Source organism: Eublepharis macularius, chromosome 4 (genome assembly GCF_028583425.1).
Source record: "Eublepharis macularius isolate TG4126 chromosome 4, MPM_Emac_v1.0, whole genome shotgun sequence".
NCBI classification, from domain to species: Eukaryota; Metazoa; Chordata; class Lepidosauria; order Squamata; family Eublepharidae; genus Eublepharis; species Eublepharis macularius.
Window position 1 is genome coordinate 164,885,626 of NC_072793.1, and position 14,909 is coordinate 164,900,534.

Sequence of the window (14,909 nt, forward strand, 5' to 3'; positions counted from 1 at the left end):
TTCTTCACAGCAAAAATGTTATAACATGAACAGAGCTGAGAAAAAGACCTTAATCCTATTGTTCTACAAACCTATGAAGACAGAATCAACCCCTTCAGTGCTAAGTTTCAAGAAGTTCAGTGAATAGAAACAATATTTTTCTGATTGTTTGGAGTGGAATAGATCTGCACAAGAAGAAACTAAGTGTGAGGAGGGAGGGGCAAGCAGTACAAAATGAAAGTGAAACTTTTTGAGCACAATACTGCACAAGTCTTTGGATCTTTTGTGTGTATGACCCGAGGTTTATCACATTCTTTCCTTGGAGGAAAAAACCTATAATGGCAGCAGGCCGTAAAAGAGACCCAGTTTGGGAATACTTTAATGAAGTTCCTTTACCTATCGGTAAGGCAGGCATGCGTGCAAAATGCAAACACTGCAACAAAGAAATGCAAGGCCTGGTGGCCCGAATGAGTCTTTATGTAGAAAACTATGATTTAAATCAAGCCTTACTGACTAGTGATTTAAATCAAATCCACCCTGAACATCTTCTGCTGGAAGATGGCAAATTTCCTATTAGCTTTAAGACACTTAAAGCACATTGCTTGTGGCAGAAATCCCCTGGAGGAAAGCCTTGGAGGTGCACATGTCTGTTCAGAGTGCCTCTCTTGTAACTCTGGTCCCTCTGTCTCCCCCACCCCCCCATGGAAAGGTTTAATATCCAAATCTTGCAAACAACACAAGCAATCTAATGATGTTTTTATTATTTATTTCATTTATACTCCACTTTTCTCCCCAATGGGAACCCAAAGTGGCTTGCAACATTCACCCTGCCTCCATTTTATCCTCATCCCCTAAAAACAGGGCAAATAAAGAACAACAGCATAAGAGACCATACACAATACAGCAACTGGATTACAAAAAGGAGAGAACAATGCAGTAAAAACAAGATCATACAGACAGTGCAGAGCCATAAACCGACAGCCTGTTCTCTTTATTAAAAATGCCTTGCTGTGCTGGCCAGTTCCATATTACCTTTATAAAAAGGCCCTCTTGAGCAATTCTATTTTACAGAACAACGGAAGTGCGGGAGCTTTCCTGACCTCCACAGGCAGGCCATTCCACAAGGTGGGGGCCACAAAACAGAATGCACATGTACAAGCTTCTACCGCTTTTACCCGCAGTTTGTTTGCACTTGCAGCCAAAAAGATAAGATCTAAGGTGGTACTGAATGAGGCTGTTTCCTGACTCCTGTGATAGTTTGGCATACTGTATTGTTTTAATTAATTTTAGTAACCTATACAAACTGTGATAATGGTTTTAATTGTTTATTAGTTGATGTTTGGTGAATTGTGACAGCCTATGGCTATAGACAATAAAGTTGATTGATTGATTGATTTTTACTCATGAGATGCGTAGCACTTTCAGAAAACTTTGCTCAGATTAAATATATATATATATATTTACGTTATTTTTGCTTCAGGTGGTCTGTAGCAGAAAAGCAAGAATCGGGTCCAATAACACCATAAAAACTAACTAGATACCCAAGTTGTGGCTTTCCAGAGTCAATGCTCCTTGTCGACCAACAACCCTGCCCCCTTTGGAGTTAGTATCATGGAAGGTGCCAGGAGACTTTTGATTGCATGAAACTCGCCGCCTGAGGATTTCCGATTGGCACCAAACAATCCCCCCCTCCCCCCACCCCGTTCCCGCCTGGGAACTCCAAAGGGCACTTTCCCACGAGGGGGAGTGGAAGATGAAAGGGGAGGAGCCCGCTTCACCCGTCGCGACTCCCCTCCCCAAATAGCTGGGCCTCTCTAGGAAGCGGAGCTCTCTGTCCCTCCTGCACTCCGCCAACCTCCCCCCACCCCTCCCCTCCCCCCAAAACAGCCTAGCGAGAGACCCTCCCTGCTTGCGCGGGGCAGCCACCTGGAGGGAGCGGTGCGCGCCCAGGGGAGCCAGCGAGCGGGTGGCGCCGCGGCTAGGCAAACGCTGCCGTGCAAAGGTGAGGTTTTCAAGCGCGGAGGTGGCACCCGGCGGCGGGCGAAGGAGGGACGGAGCGGCAAGCCAGGAAATCCGTGGCGTGGCCCTGGAGGGGAGCGGGGCTGCGGGCCGGGAGCAGCTCTCCTCGGGATGAGGAAGGGGGCCTGACCGGGGCCGGGTTCCTCTCTCACGCCTCCGCAGCTAGGGCAGAAGCGCAGCAAAGGTGTCTAGGAGGGGAAGCAGACGGTGTGGTGGGTGGGGGGAGTCGGGGGTGCCGTGGGTTGCCCACAACGAGGGGTACCTTGCCACCAATAAACTGGGCGACGGACAACGCAGCGGGACTCCAGTCGAAGGCCACTGAATGTGCTTATGCTGGAGGAAGCCTGCATAGGGTTGCGCTCTTGCGGGCGTGAGTGTCTGCGGTCCTGGTCTTAGGAGAGGGGTAGTTGGTCCGGTAGTTTGTACTCGGATCTGGGGAAATGTTCGCACGTAAGTTTTAATGCGATATGCTGTTCAGGTCGCCAGCCACGCCGTCCCTAGGGGCGGCGTTAGTGTGGGATTTAATATTTCCCGGGGCCGTGTCCGGCCTGCTGCAGCAAAAACCAAGCGAGGGGCGCTTGTGGGCATCCGAAAGCAGGCCTGATGGTTTATGCTACGATACTGTGAAGTGGACTCCTATATTTAGAAAGATAAAGGTAGTCCCCCGTGCAAGCACCGAGTCATTACTGACCCATGGCGGGGAAGTCACAAACGTTTTCTTGGCAGACGTTTGTTATGGGGTAGTTTGCCATTGCCTTCCTCACTATATTTAGAAGCTGCTGTTAAAAAGGGCGCCATTCCGTCTTTTGTTGGTTGTGGAAAGGACAAGTCCATGAAAAAGAATGAGGACAGAGCAGCATTTTTCAGAGCAGCATTTTTCAGAAGCTGCCCCCCCTCCTAATACACCATGATTGACAGACAGGCATCTGAGGGAGAATCCTCTGCAGCCTCACACCCCCACCCCCGTTTCCCAGTACAGGCGGCTGGGCTAGCTGATTTTCCTGTCAAGCAACTCTTTCCCTCGTGGTTATAGTACAGGCAGGGGCAAGTTGGACTGTTAATCAACCTGGAGGGGAAAAAAACTAGCTTGGCCGGATTTTTTTGCTCCCAGGCTACTTGCTTGAAAAAAGAAGGGGCAGGCCTGGGTTTTTTTTCCCTCTCTGTAAGTTGTTTCTGAAGTTCAGACCACAGAAAGCCTTTCTACAGTGCTTGATTTTCAGGGGGCAGCAGGGTCCTACCCTCACCCCCAGCTTGAATGATGGTCCATTTTACTGGTGATTTTGAAGGCTGGCCAGAGAGAGCAAGATTGAACCTCTTTGGCTTTATTTGGATGCAAGGGGCAAGGCCTGCAGATTGTACTGAGGCCTCCCCTCGTTCCCCACATTCCGTAGTTCAAGCACGGCACTTAGAATGGATGCCATGCCTGGAAATATAAAAAGTGCCCTCTGCCATTGTTTGGATGCTAGAACTTTTTTAGTTATTTCAAGAGCTGGTAATCCTATTTACAAGAGTAACCGTAAATAGAGGTTTAATAGCTGTTTAATTTGTAAAAAGATGTTTAATTTGCTCCATCCTTTCCAGGGAGGTCAGAGCAACATCACATTTTATCCTTACAACAACCCTGTGAGGTAAGTTAAAGCATATCTGGCTAGATCATGACTGAGAAGTGATTTGAACCTGGCTTTCCGTGTTTCCTATCTTAACACTACACCCTCTAGGCCAAGCTAACAATTTTGCAAGTTTATGCAGAAGTAAATTGCACCGTGCTCCATTATCATCATCACAATATTTGATTTATATCCTGCCCTTCAGGACAACTTGACACCCACTCAAAGTGGTTTACAAAGTATGTTATTATTATCCCCACAACAATAATCACTCTGAGGTGGTGTAACGAGTCAGTTCCCGTGTCTAAAACCAAGTTTCAACTTGCCAAGAGAAAGATGGATCTCTCTCCGGGGAAGCAGAAAGCAGTTAGTCTTTAGACCTGTCAAACAGATAAGTTCTTTGAACCAGCTGTTTATCAGTACATTTATTTATATAGGGTTCAATATTGCTTTGCAACTCCTTACCAAACACACGGACACCAATCTAGAGTTTATTTCACTTTATTGAAAATACACCCTAGTTTTTTAATGAAGCAAGCAATCAAAATATAAATGGCTATTAATATGAATCCTGTAACAGAACATAGAAATGCAATAAGAAATAAGTTCACTAACATTTCTCAATAAATCCTAAGTTTAGCATTGCTCAAAGTTTCTATGAAATACATAGGTAGAAATAGTTTCTCATCTAGATTCTCTCAAGAGATTTCTTCCATCAGTACCCTGCTTATTCTTTCTGTGTTTGCAATTATATACCTAATCATATGTAAATATTTAGGGTCTATTCACATGATAGCACAAACAAATATTGATTGGTTTGACACTTCACTGAATATTCATAATTTCATAGTACAGCCTTCTAATTAGTTAAAAAATTATGTCATAATCTGTACTGCAGGAAAATACTATAAATCTCTGACAAGTGTCAAGAAAAGTTAAGTTGGACGATCACCATTGGTTGAATCTCTGATAGAGGAACATCAATCTCGGTAGAGTCCACTATTTTAATTAATTGTCAAAGGATGAAAGCACACCTGCTGAATTACCTTATACATAGAAAAAATACACTGAAAGTTCATGTAAAGTTTAAAAGTTCATCTAGAGTATAGAAGCTAGGCCTAGTATTGTTCAGTATTGATTATTGGCATATGATCTTAATCTATATTGGCATAACAGTGGGTGGGGCTGAGAGAGCTCTGAAAAAGCTATGACTGACCCAAGTCATCCAGCTGGCTTCAAGTGGAAGAGGGGGGAATCAAACCTGGTTCTCCAGATTAGAGTCCCGCACTCTTAACCACTACACCAAACTGGCTGTCTATGATGGATAAGTGTGTGCTTAGGTCACTTATCTAGCTGAGTTTTTTCTTTGGGAGTTGAAAGACGTTGCTGGAAATGCAAGGACTGGGGTTTGAAAGGAACAGTGACAAATCATACCAAAATCTTCACTGGAAATTACTTTTGTCCAACTTTATTTTTACAGTTACCAAATTCACCATTTGCTTCCAGGACCAGATGTTCAATCAGAAGTAAAAATGGAGTTCCAGAATGCAGCTAGCCAAATTCCAGAGGAAAAAATGAAGGGGGAAGAAAGAGACTCTCAAGTTTCTCAGGTTGAAGCTGCTAGGAAGTTACTGTCTGGTATGGATCCCCAACAAGTTAAAGGGGAACCAGATGAGGAACTGTACGACAGCCAGGATGGCCAGTGGCAGGATTGCCAAAAGGCCATGCAGCCTCCTCACTCAGAAAGTGGGAAACCCCAACTGCCTGGATCTGTAGACTGGGACCATATTACATTTTTTGCACCATCTCCAGTGGACAACCAGGGGTCTAGACGGGAAGCCCCTCAGGTGCCAGAAAGTGCAGAAGAGAGAGAAGGAATTCTGGATAAGGAAGTTATCCACCTGGATGTACAGTGCCGACAGTTCCGGCAGTTTGCCTACCAAGATGCCGATGGACCCCGAAAGGTTTTCCGGCATCTCCAGGATCTTTGCCATAAATGGCTGAAGCCGGAGAGCCACACGAAGGAGCAGATTCTGGAGCTGGTTATCCTGGAGCAGTTCCTGGCCATTCTACCTTCAGAAATGCAAAGCTGGGTGAGGGAAGATGACCCCACGACCTGTACCCAGGCAGTGACCCTGGCAGAGGATTTCTTGCTGTGGAAGGAAGAGGGGGAATTGCAGAAACAGGAGGTGAGTGGATTTTGGTTTGGCCCTCTCATGTGCCGGAAACTCTCTTCCTCTTGGTGAGGAATAGCAGGAGCATAGGCATTCAGTCGTTTCCCACCTTGCATGAGTTTGGGATCCAGCACTTCCTGCGCCATCCTAAACAGATTTACACCCCTTCTAAAGGCTGTTGACTTCCATAGACTTAAAAAGGTGCAGCTCCATTTAGAATGGCACTGTAAATCTTATTGATGGCACAGGCCTAATGTCTAGGATGGCACTTCCTAATGTCTAGTTTGGGCAATAGGGTTGTCATAAGAGCTGGAGAAGGTCTAGGAAAGAGCAAGTAAAATAATTTTAAAAAGTCATCGTCTTGTTCTGGGGGGGAAAAAGATGTCAAGGGGGAACTGGAGAAAAGATAAAGCCTCCTCCCCTACTATCCAGACCACCAGTTAAGATCCTCTTTTCAAACCCTGCTCTCTGGGCTCCTGCCTGCAGAGGTGAGATGAATGGTAACAGGGCTTTTCCAGTAGTGGTGGAGCATCGTCTCCCTTGAACCAACATCACAATCTTTTAGGCACCAGGCCAAAACATTTTTTTAATACCCAAGCTCTGAACTGAAGATTCCCGTCTTTGTTAGCTGTTTTTATTGTTTGTTTCTCTCCTGAGGACTGTTTTACAGGTATTGTTTTGTTGTTATTCTTGTGATTCAATGGCATTTATTTTTATTTGGTGAGCTGCTGAGAGCAGAAATGGCATATACTTTCTGTCAATAGAAAAAGAAAATAAAATTGTCAGTGGTATAAAGAGAGTGAAGTGGACTTTAACATACCATATCATTTAACAGGCGGAGTTAGCTATAAAAAGAACTCTGCTTGGACCAGAGAAGGATCCACTAGTCCCAGCATCCTGTTTCTCACAGTGACCAGAAGAGGCTTTGAAAAAGCTCCCAAGCAGAGCATCAAGGCAACACCCCTTCCCAGCATCTGGTACTCAGAGGGACACTGCCTCTGAACACGGAGGCTCCATTTAGCTATTGCAGATAATAGCAGACTTATTCTATGTGAATTTGTTTTTAAAAATGGAGGAGGAAGGGAGTGAAGCTGGGACATGATTTTCTGCTATTATCCTCAGCTCCTATACGAGATGATGATAGGCATTAGTATGGACATATTTTTTCCTAAAATGATGGGACCTAGGGTTATAGTGTCCTAGAGTTGTAGGGGACCTTAGAGTCCATCTACTCCAGCCCCAGGTCAGTGCAGGAAATCCAAAGCTAGCACATTCTCAATAGCTAACACAAAGAAGGAGAGCAGGTGCTAGCATGCTGACACGCCCCTACCTCCATGCACTCACCAGCTTGTGAGTTCAATGCCTAAGAAAAATCAGGCACCTGTTGGGAGACCAGCATCCCTGGATGCATGCAGGGAGTATATGTGCGGACGCTTCCTGTACACATAAGCACCATGCACATGCACCGGCAGTTATTTTGTATTGGACCAGCATGCTTGTACCCACCTCCCCCCTCTATGCGCCATAATTCAGCACTGGGAAAGGTCATGTGCAGACGCTACTCCAGCCTCTGCTTGGAGATCTCCACAGGGTGCGAGTGCAACATTTGCCCCTAAGTAATTGCTTTCAATGTTAAAAGTCTCTTACCACTAGGAGGTTTCTCCTGATCAACTGAAATCTACCCTCCTGTAATGCCCATTGGATCTAGTCTTCCTCTCTGAAGCAGCTGAGTGAAAGTCTTGGCTCTCTTCCGGTTAACCAAGGCATAGTTGTTGAGCTGTCATTAACCAAACTGGAGCCTTCATGGGCAGAAGCACTATACCTCTAATATCTAAGAGGGGAAAGCCACCATTATCGTGCCCTGCTTGGGAGAACTCAGAAGCATCTGGCTCGATGGTGGTAGAAAGAAGATGCCGGTCCAGATGAACCTTGGTCTTGGCCCTGCAAGGTAATCTTGTGATCTTGAAGTCTCATGATTCCATTACTATCCTCTGTATTTCTGTCTCCAATTCTGTTTCAGATGTCGGAGACCTTGGAGGAGGTGGCTGTGAAATCCTGCAAGGCAGAGCAGGCTAAGACGGCCCAGCTCTATACGGAGGCCAAGCAAAAGAGTAAAGAGGCCAAATTGCTAGGTAAAGTTGCATTGGCAGGACATCAGTTTCTAAGATAGCTTCTGCGTAGTCTCTCTTCTCCAAGGCTGCTCTGAATTCAACATTTGAGCAAGTAATGAACAAGTAACTCAAGAAAAATGAAGTAATTGGTGCAATCCAGCCCTCATGTGTTTATGGATAATTCCCATCCCCTAGTAAATAATCATGTATTATCTAAATGGCCGTCCAATCCTAATTTTGATTATGTGCATAAAGCTGCCTTACACTGAATCAGACCATTGGTCCATCAAAGTCAATATTGTTTACTTTGACTGGCAGTGTCTCTCCAGGGAATCAGGTGGAGATCTTTCACATCACCCACTGCCTGATCCTTTAAACTGGAGATGCTAGGGATTGAACCTGGGACCCTTTGCATGCAAAGCAGATGTTCTACTGCTGAACCATGGCCTCTCCTCATTCAGTGAGGCTGCCTTATACCATTTAGACTATTGGTCTGTCCAGGTTAGCCTTATCTACCTGCTTTGACTGGCAGCAGCTCTGCGGTGTTTCAAGAAGAAGTTTTAGATGTACATCCTGTTGTTTTAATGAGATTGCCTTCCAGGTTGCTGTGCTCCAAATTTCAAGCCTTGGGGTGCAATTCGGTACCCACCTGACAGAGAGCAGGATGCAGAGGCCAGCCAATCAGGGAATGGCAAATAAAGGGGAAGGGTGGGGGAGTAGACTGAATAGCTTTCTCCTCATGGTGAGCTGCCTTCATTGAATGGCAAGTGATAGAAAGAGGCCAGCCAAACTGCCTCTCTTCTTTCTTTCCCAGTCCTGTTTGCCAGGTGCTTTACTTTCTGATCTCCACTTTTTTTTGTAGACCTCTGAGCAGCCCAGATTATCATTATGCAAGCAGATAAGGCTAACCTGGGGGAGGAAACTTAAGCCATTTGTGAAAATGGCTTAAGTTTCAGGCCAGACCCTATTCATACCAAGAGAATTTTAATTATATTATTACAAATGTTTCCATAAACACACAAGAAGAGTAGTTGGATTACAGCAGGTGTCCAGTCTAGTCTGGCATTGGTATTCAGAGGTAGACTGCCTCTGAGCATGGTGGTTTTTCCATGATTTTCTCTAGTCCCTCTTCAAAGCCTTCACTACCCTCCTTTTAATACTGTCCTTCATCATGTAGCAGTGATTTCAGTATGTTAATTATGTACTGTATGAAGACATGTCATATATTTCTTTTGGCTGTCCTGAATCTCTTGTCCTCCAGGATGGTCCCTCCTCCACTCTCATCCTCCCGGCAGGTTGATTAGGCCAAGCTTGATCAAGCTCAAGGTGACCTTCATGGTCGAGCAAAGGTATTAGAACCCGTGTGTGTCTTGTTCAAGTTCAGCACTCTGCCCACTATACTACTCTGGCTGCCGGGATGGGGCGGAGGGAGAGGGCAGGACAGTGAGGAAGATCTCGCTGGCAGCAAGTGAGCGGCAGCTAAGTTCCATCTGGGCTATGTTTTGTCTTCCTGTCCTTGCCGGTATTAAAGCCTGGATGGGGCTAGAGGCACAAGCTGACGGGCTCTCGGCTTGTGGCTGTCGGCCTTGGGCTTGTATTAGGCAGTCCCACTGATAGGAGCAGTCCAGGATCAGTTTCTGTTTGTTGAATGGCAACTTTGATAGTTTGCGTTTTTGGTATCTGAGAGCCACGCTGAGTCTCTCTGAGAAGAACAGCACTCAGATACTGTAAATAAATATATCAGAGGAATCCTATGCAGCTGCAGGATCCAGTCCAATAGCACCTTAAAGACCAACTAGATTTCCAAGGAATGAGCTTTCGAGAGTCAAAGATACTTTTGTTAGAAATGATGAGTAGAAAAAGAAAAACGTCTATAATCCTGGCAGAGGATGGGAGGGATATTGTAAATTAGAATATCAGGAAGCTGGCTATAATACATGCTGTAATTGGCTTGATAGAGCAGGGGTGCACAGTGCAGAAAATTAGTATGTATAATGCAAGAAAAATCCTACATCCTTCAAACCTGGGATACATTGTTCCAAATTTGCAAATACTTTCAGCAATCTCTCATTCTAATTTTCCTTTGCAGTTTCGCTGTTTGAGAACTGCTACTCTTGATTGTATGTTGCAAATGTAAACAAAATGAAGGGACATTTTAGCATATATGGTGGACGTGTAATAAAGCCAAAAAAATCGGATACAAGTTCATTAATTAACCCAGAAGATTTTAAAGATTATTATTCAGATGAAACTAGAGGCTTTTATTTTGGGACTAACAGACAGACAGCTTTATTTTTATATATGACAACTGCTGCGAGATTATTATACTCACAAAAATGTAAAAGTTCAACGCTACCTGCAACAGAGGAATGGTTGGTGAAGATGATGGAATTTGCAGAGATGGCTAAACTTACTTCTTTGATTAGAGAAAAGACATTATCTACATTTATTGTAACCTGGAAACCCCTTAAAGATTTTTTGCATGAAACAAAAGAAAATGAACTGATGACTTGTGGACTTGATGATTAAGTGTGGGGGAAAGAAATTGGATAATAGAAAAAGGAGAGTCTTATTTTTGTCATTATAGAGTAAGTGTTAAGCTTGTGATTTTACTTGTATTTGTCACAGAGAAAATGGGAAATCACCTTTTTATATTTCATTATATTTTTCTTTTATATATATATAAAATATATATATATTTTTAAAAAAATTAGCTTTGTATTTTTATCTTTTTTCTTTTTCCAGTTTTTTGCTAATTTTATCTTTTGGCTCTAAAAAATTCTCAATAAAATTTATTGGGGGGGAAAAAGAACTGCTACTTGTAAGTCAGTGATGTAGAGCCTACTGGATGTAGGGCCCAATTGGATACTCTGTATGCTCTAGTTTTGTGGCATTACAGGTTATGTGTCTGGGGCATATAAATATTGGAGCTCTGTGGAAATATAGCCGTTTGTGCAAATGTGCCAGTCCCACTCGCAGTTGCTAGGCACAGGGTGTCTGAGTAGGGTGGGTAATGGAAGTTCTGAAACCAACTGTACACACAGCATCAAAGATCTGCTTCTCGCTTCCATCTTTACTGCTCATGTTGTGATTCTGTTCTTTCCATCAGGTGGTACACAAGCAGGTGCAAAAGATCAACAGCCAGTTTGTCCAGAAGCATCTAAGGGCAAGGAACTTGTCGGTGGTGTATCCTTTGACAAAGCTCCATGGAATTTTTACCAGATTTCTGAAACAGAAAACATGCCTGGAAGTCGACAAGATCCAGAGAAGCATGAGAGAAACTACAGAATGGGCAATAAAGACAAACACTGCACGTGGGATGAAACTCATGAAAACAGTGAAATCCTAAACAAAACTGCCTTGCTGGAGAGAATCCATAAGCAGAACAGGACACACTCTGGCCAAGCAAATACCACTAGCCAAAATCCCAACCTTCTTAAGCGTCAGAAAATGTCAGTCGAAGGAAAAGCACATCAATATACCAACAGTGGGACAAGCTTCAGTCGGAAATCAGGCCTTCCACAGGAGAAAACAGGAGATAAGCTGGAAACCGATGCCTATTGCGGAAATAACTTTAGTTCAATACAGCACGAAAGTAATCATCACAGAATAGCTTCAGGAGAAAAGCCACACAAATGTTCTGAATGCGGGCACGTTTTCAGTCAGGGCACGGGCCTTCATGAAGATGACGCAGGAGATAGGCTTTATATATGCTCCAACTGTGGTAAAAGCTTTATTTACAAAAAACAAGAAAGTACACAACCAGGAGAGAAACTGTACAACCCTTCAGAAAATTGGACAAGTGCCCCACAGGCTTCTGACCTGCCTGCAGGAGAGAAACCATATACATGTTCAGATTGTGGGAAAACTTTCAGCTTTAGATCGAGCCTTGTTCGCCATCAGAGACTTCACACAGGAGAGAAACCATATAAATGTTTAGATTGTGGGAAACATTTCAGTCAGAGTTCCAACCTTCTTAATCACCAAAGGATCCACACAGGAGAGAAGCCGTACAGCTGCACAGACTGTGGGAAATCCTTCAGTAACAGTTCGAGCCTTACATCTCATGAGAGAACCCATCGAGGAGAAAAGCCTTATAAATGCTCCAGTTGCGGGAAGAACTTCAGTTGTAATTCAGTCCTTCGGATACATGAAAGAATTCACACGGGAGAAAAGCCATATGAGTGTTCAGACTGTGGGAAGAGCTTTAGCCGGAGAGAATTCCTGATTGGGCACCAGAGAACTCACACAGGGGAGAAACCATACGAATGTTCAGACTGTGGGAAAAGTTTCAGCCAGAGATCAAACCTTATTAATCATCAGAGAAGCCACACTGGAGAGAAGCCATTTGAGTGCTCAGACTGTGGGAAAAGGTTCAGTCATAAGGCATCCCTCCTTAAACACGAGAGACACCATATAAAGGTGCCAACTTCAGACAAGAGCAAGGTTCAGACCACTTTGCCCATGGGAGAACATACACAGGAGATCAAACCGGATCCGTGGTGAGCCTGCAGGCAGAGTGTACATGACCTACAGAAAACTCATACAGGGAAAAATCTGTCAGCTTGTGCTGAGTTCTTCAGTCTGGGCTGACCCTTGTTCAGCTTGAGAAAATCTATGCAGAAAAGAATCTGTGTTGCTGCTCAGATTGCAGGGAAATCTTTGTGGATAGGCCCTGCTTCCGTTCAACTCTTAAAGGTTTTTAAAAAATCTTCTAATCACCTCTGAAAGCATCCAAGGGACCCATTTGATCTGAAGGCTACTGTTCCCAGTTTGCTTTATGCACCTTCATCGTTGTGGCATCTTGTGGCATTCTCTGTGGCAGCACTGTCATTTCCCGAGCTCAGTGTCAAATGTGTCTGAAGCTTTTGTGTGTTTCCTTAGCCTGAAACGCTAACCAAGCTGCAGATGCTGTCACAGGAGTTGTAGGTTAGTGGTTAAAGCAGCAATCCTCCAGCTTGTGCACATTGACAGCTGTGTGAGGACTATTGCCCAGGAGGTCCTGATATAAATTTCACCTCTTCCAGCAGTTGCCTCAGTACTTGAAATTGTCCAGGCCAAGTCTATCCTGTGTCCTTTTCTCAAGAATCCCTGCTGCACCTTTCCCCCTATTTTTCGTATTGGTACACAAGCCAGACCCAGAAGCAGCAGCCATGGCTAGATATAAATGGCCTGGCTGAGCCACAGCCTCCACAGGTAGCTGGTAGGGAGGTTTTTGCTGGAGACCTTAAGGGAGCCACACCACATGTTCTGGGCATGTAAGGTGCAGAATTGTGGCCGTATAACTCACAATGAGAAGTTTTTAATTTTGTCTCAGCTGCAAACTCCATAAGGTTGGCAGGGTGGGGGTGGTGATTGTCAAGCCAAAGGAATGAGAAGTTTTTTAAAAAGGCATTTAAATAAATTCGTCCACCTGCTGAGCCATCAGGTCTGAGGTAATAAGGTGGGGTACAAATATTTTAAAAGAATGAACGTGGAAAATAAAATGCATCATGATTATTGAGGTAACATATATGAAGTGCTTGGAATGCTGAAGCATTGTATAAGTACTAGATAGCCACATTTATTTACCCACCATCCTTCCCTGAACACATACAGTTGTTTATATGCATTTGGACCAGGACTCTGTCTAGTTCAGGCTTGTCTGCTCTGTTAGGCAGTCTCTAGGATGTCAGGCGCAGAGAGGTTTTTCACATCACCTACTACCTGATACTTTTACTGGAGGAGGCAGACATTGAATGTGGAGCCCTTCCACATGCAAAATGGGTGCTCTGTCCCAGAGCCATGGTCTCCTTCCATTTGTCTCAGCTTCTTGTATGGGAAACAGCAGAATCATCATGTCTGCTTCAGAGGCATCGTGGTGCTTGGTTCTACATGTCAAACACTCAATAACAAGCATGGTCAGAAACGTAATGCAGCTAGTGTTTTGTGCTGAGCTGTCTGTAGCATTGCCAACTCCAGCTTGGGAAATTCTGGGGAACTTGGAGACAGTGCCCAGGGACAGGAGTGAGAGTTCAGAGCTCAGCAGGGATTAATAGCCTGCAGACCACCGTCGGTTTTCTCTAAGGGAACTGATCTCTATAGCTTGGAGCTCAATTGTAATTCCAGGAGAACGCCAAGGCCCACCTGGAGACAGGTAACTGTACACCTGTGACTGCACTATGTAAGTGTAAAGTCTGGTAATAGTGAGCATCCAGAGAATCTGTTTTCATTTAAAAAATAATCTATTTTCTAGTCCTTCAGGTGTTCAAGTACATATAAGTAGGCTATGTCTGGCGAAACTTCAGGGAGGCAGGTCTGGATAGTATTTTCAGTATTTATGGATGGGATTTCAGTGCCCTTCACAGGTCTCTGCTCTTCTCTATAATTAATAGTGGTAGAATCATCATAAAAGGATAACAAGGGTTACAAGCTTTAATTGGTTTAGTAGGTAGAGTGATTGACTGAATCTTTAGTTGGTTAAACAGTAGGAGACCATTGTGATTGGTAAAGGGTAAATCTTAATCAATAGGGTCTGCTAGTAAAAAAAGTACTTACTTGATTTGGGGGTGCGATTTGGAAGCAATTTTGGTTCTGTTGTGAGAGTGAAAAAGAAAACATTAAAAGATGGCCTTTTCTTCTCATGAGTGTTTGTGTTTTTGTATATTAAATTGTAAGTTCCCTCAGTGCTTCTTTTAATATTTCAGTAATGTTTTGGTAATAAACTCATTTATCTAAATTTATTCAGTGCTTCCTCCCCACCAAACAGGTGTTAGTACACATGATGTTCTTGCCTCTCAGCCCAAGTCCTGAATGCCCGAGAGGTGCTGGAACTCCGTATCAGTGCATACCTCCTGAAAAAAGCCCTAAATTTATCCAATCAAAATGACGAATCAACGACACATCCTAGTACAGCTGTGAACAGGGCTTTTTTTCCAGCCGACATGCTGTGGAAGAGTGTTCCGGCACCTCTTAAAAATACCCACGTGACAGGGTATTTTAAAGATTTTTTTGGCCATTTTGGGCCCATTTCGGCTCAA

At 44.1% G+C, this 14,909-nt stretch overlaps 1 protein-coding gene and 1 pseudogene across 2 annotated transcripts; one reads left to right on the forward strand and one right to left on the reverse strand.

The window, feature by feature from the left end:
- Positions 1–14,909, reverse strand: part of LOC129329427 (zinc finger protein 420-like) — a 45,083-nt pseudogene that overhangs the window by 12,516 nt on the left and 17,658 nt on the right.
- Positions 1,896–14,500, forward strand: LOC129329376 (zinc finger protein ZFP2-like). Of its 2 annotated transcripts, XM_054978923.1 has the most exons (5): positions 1,934–1,981; positions 3,580–3,626; positions 5,112–5,794; positions 7,800–7,911; positions 11,000–14,500. In XM_054978923.1, the coding sequence occupies exons 3-5, from the start codon at positions 5,138–5,140 to the stop codon at positions 12,394–12,396; spliced, it is 2,166 nt and encodes a 721-aa protein (XP_054834898.1). In that variant the 5' UTR covers positions 1,934–1,981; positions 3,580–3,626; positions 5,112–5,137; the 3' UTR covers positions 12,397–14,500. The 2 variants fall into 2 exon arrangements, with proteins under 2 accessions (XP_054834897.1, XP_054834898.1); XM_054978922.1 differs by lacking the exon at positions 3,580–3,626 and having other exon boundaries at positions 1,896–1,981; positions 5,086–5,794.

Coding starts and splice junctions, on each gene's coding strand:
- LOC129329376 (XM_054978922.1), top strand. CDS start 5,138: ATGGAGTTCCAGAATGCAGCTAGCCAAATTCCAGAGGAAAAAATGAAG. Junction 5,795..7,799: donor GGGAATTGCAGAAACAGGAG/GTGAGTGGATTT, acceptor ATTCTGTTTCAG/ATGTCGGAGACCTTGGAGGA. Junction 7,912..10,999: donor TAAAGAGGCCAAATTGCTAG/GTAAAGTTGCAT, acceptor TCTTTCCATCAG/GTGGTACACAAGCAGGTGCA.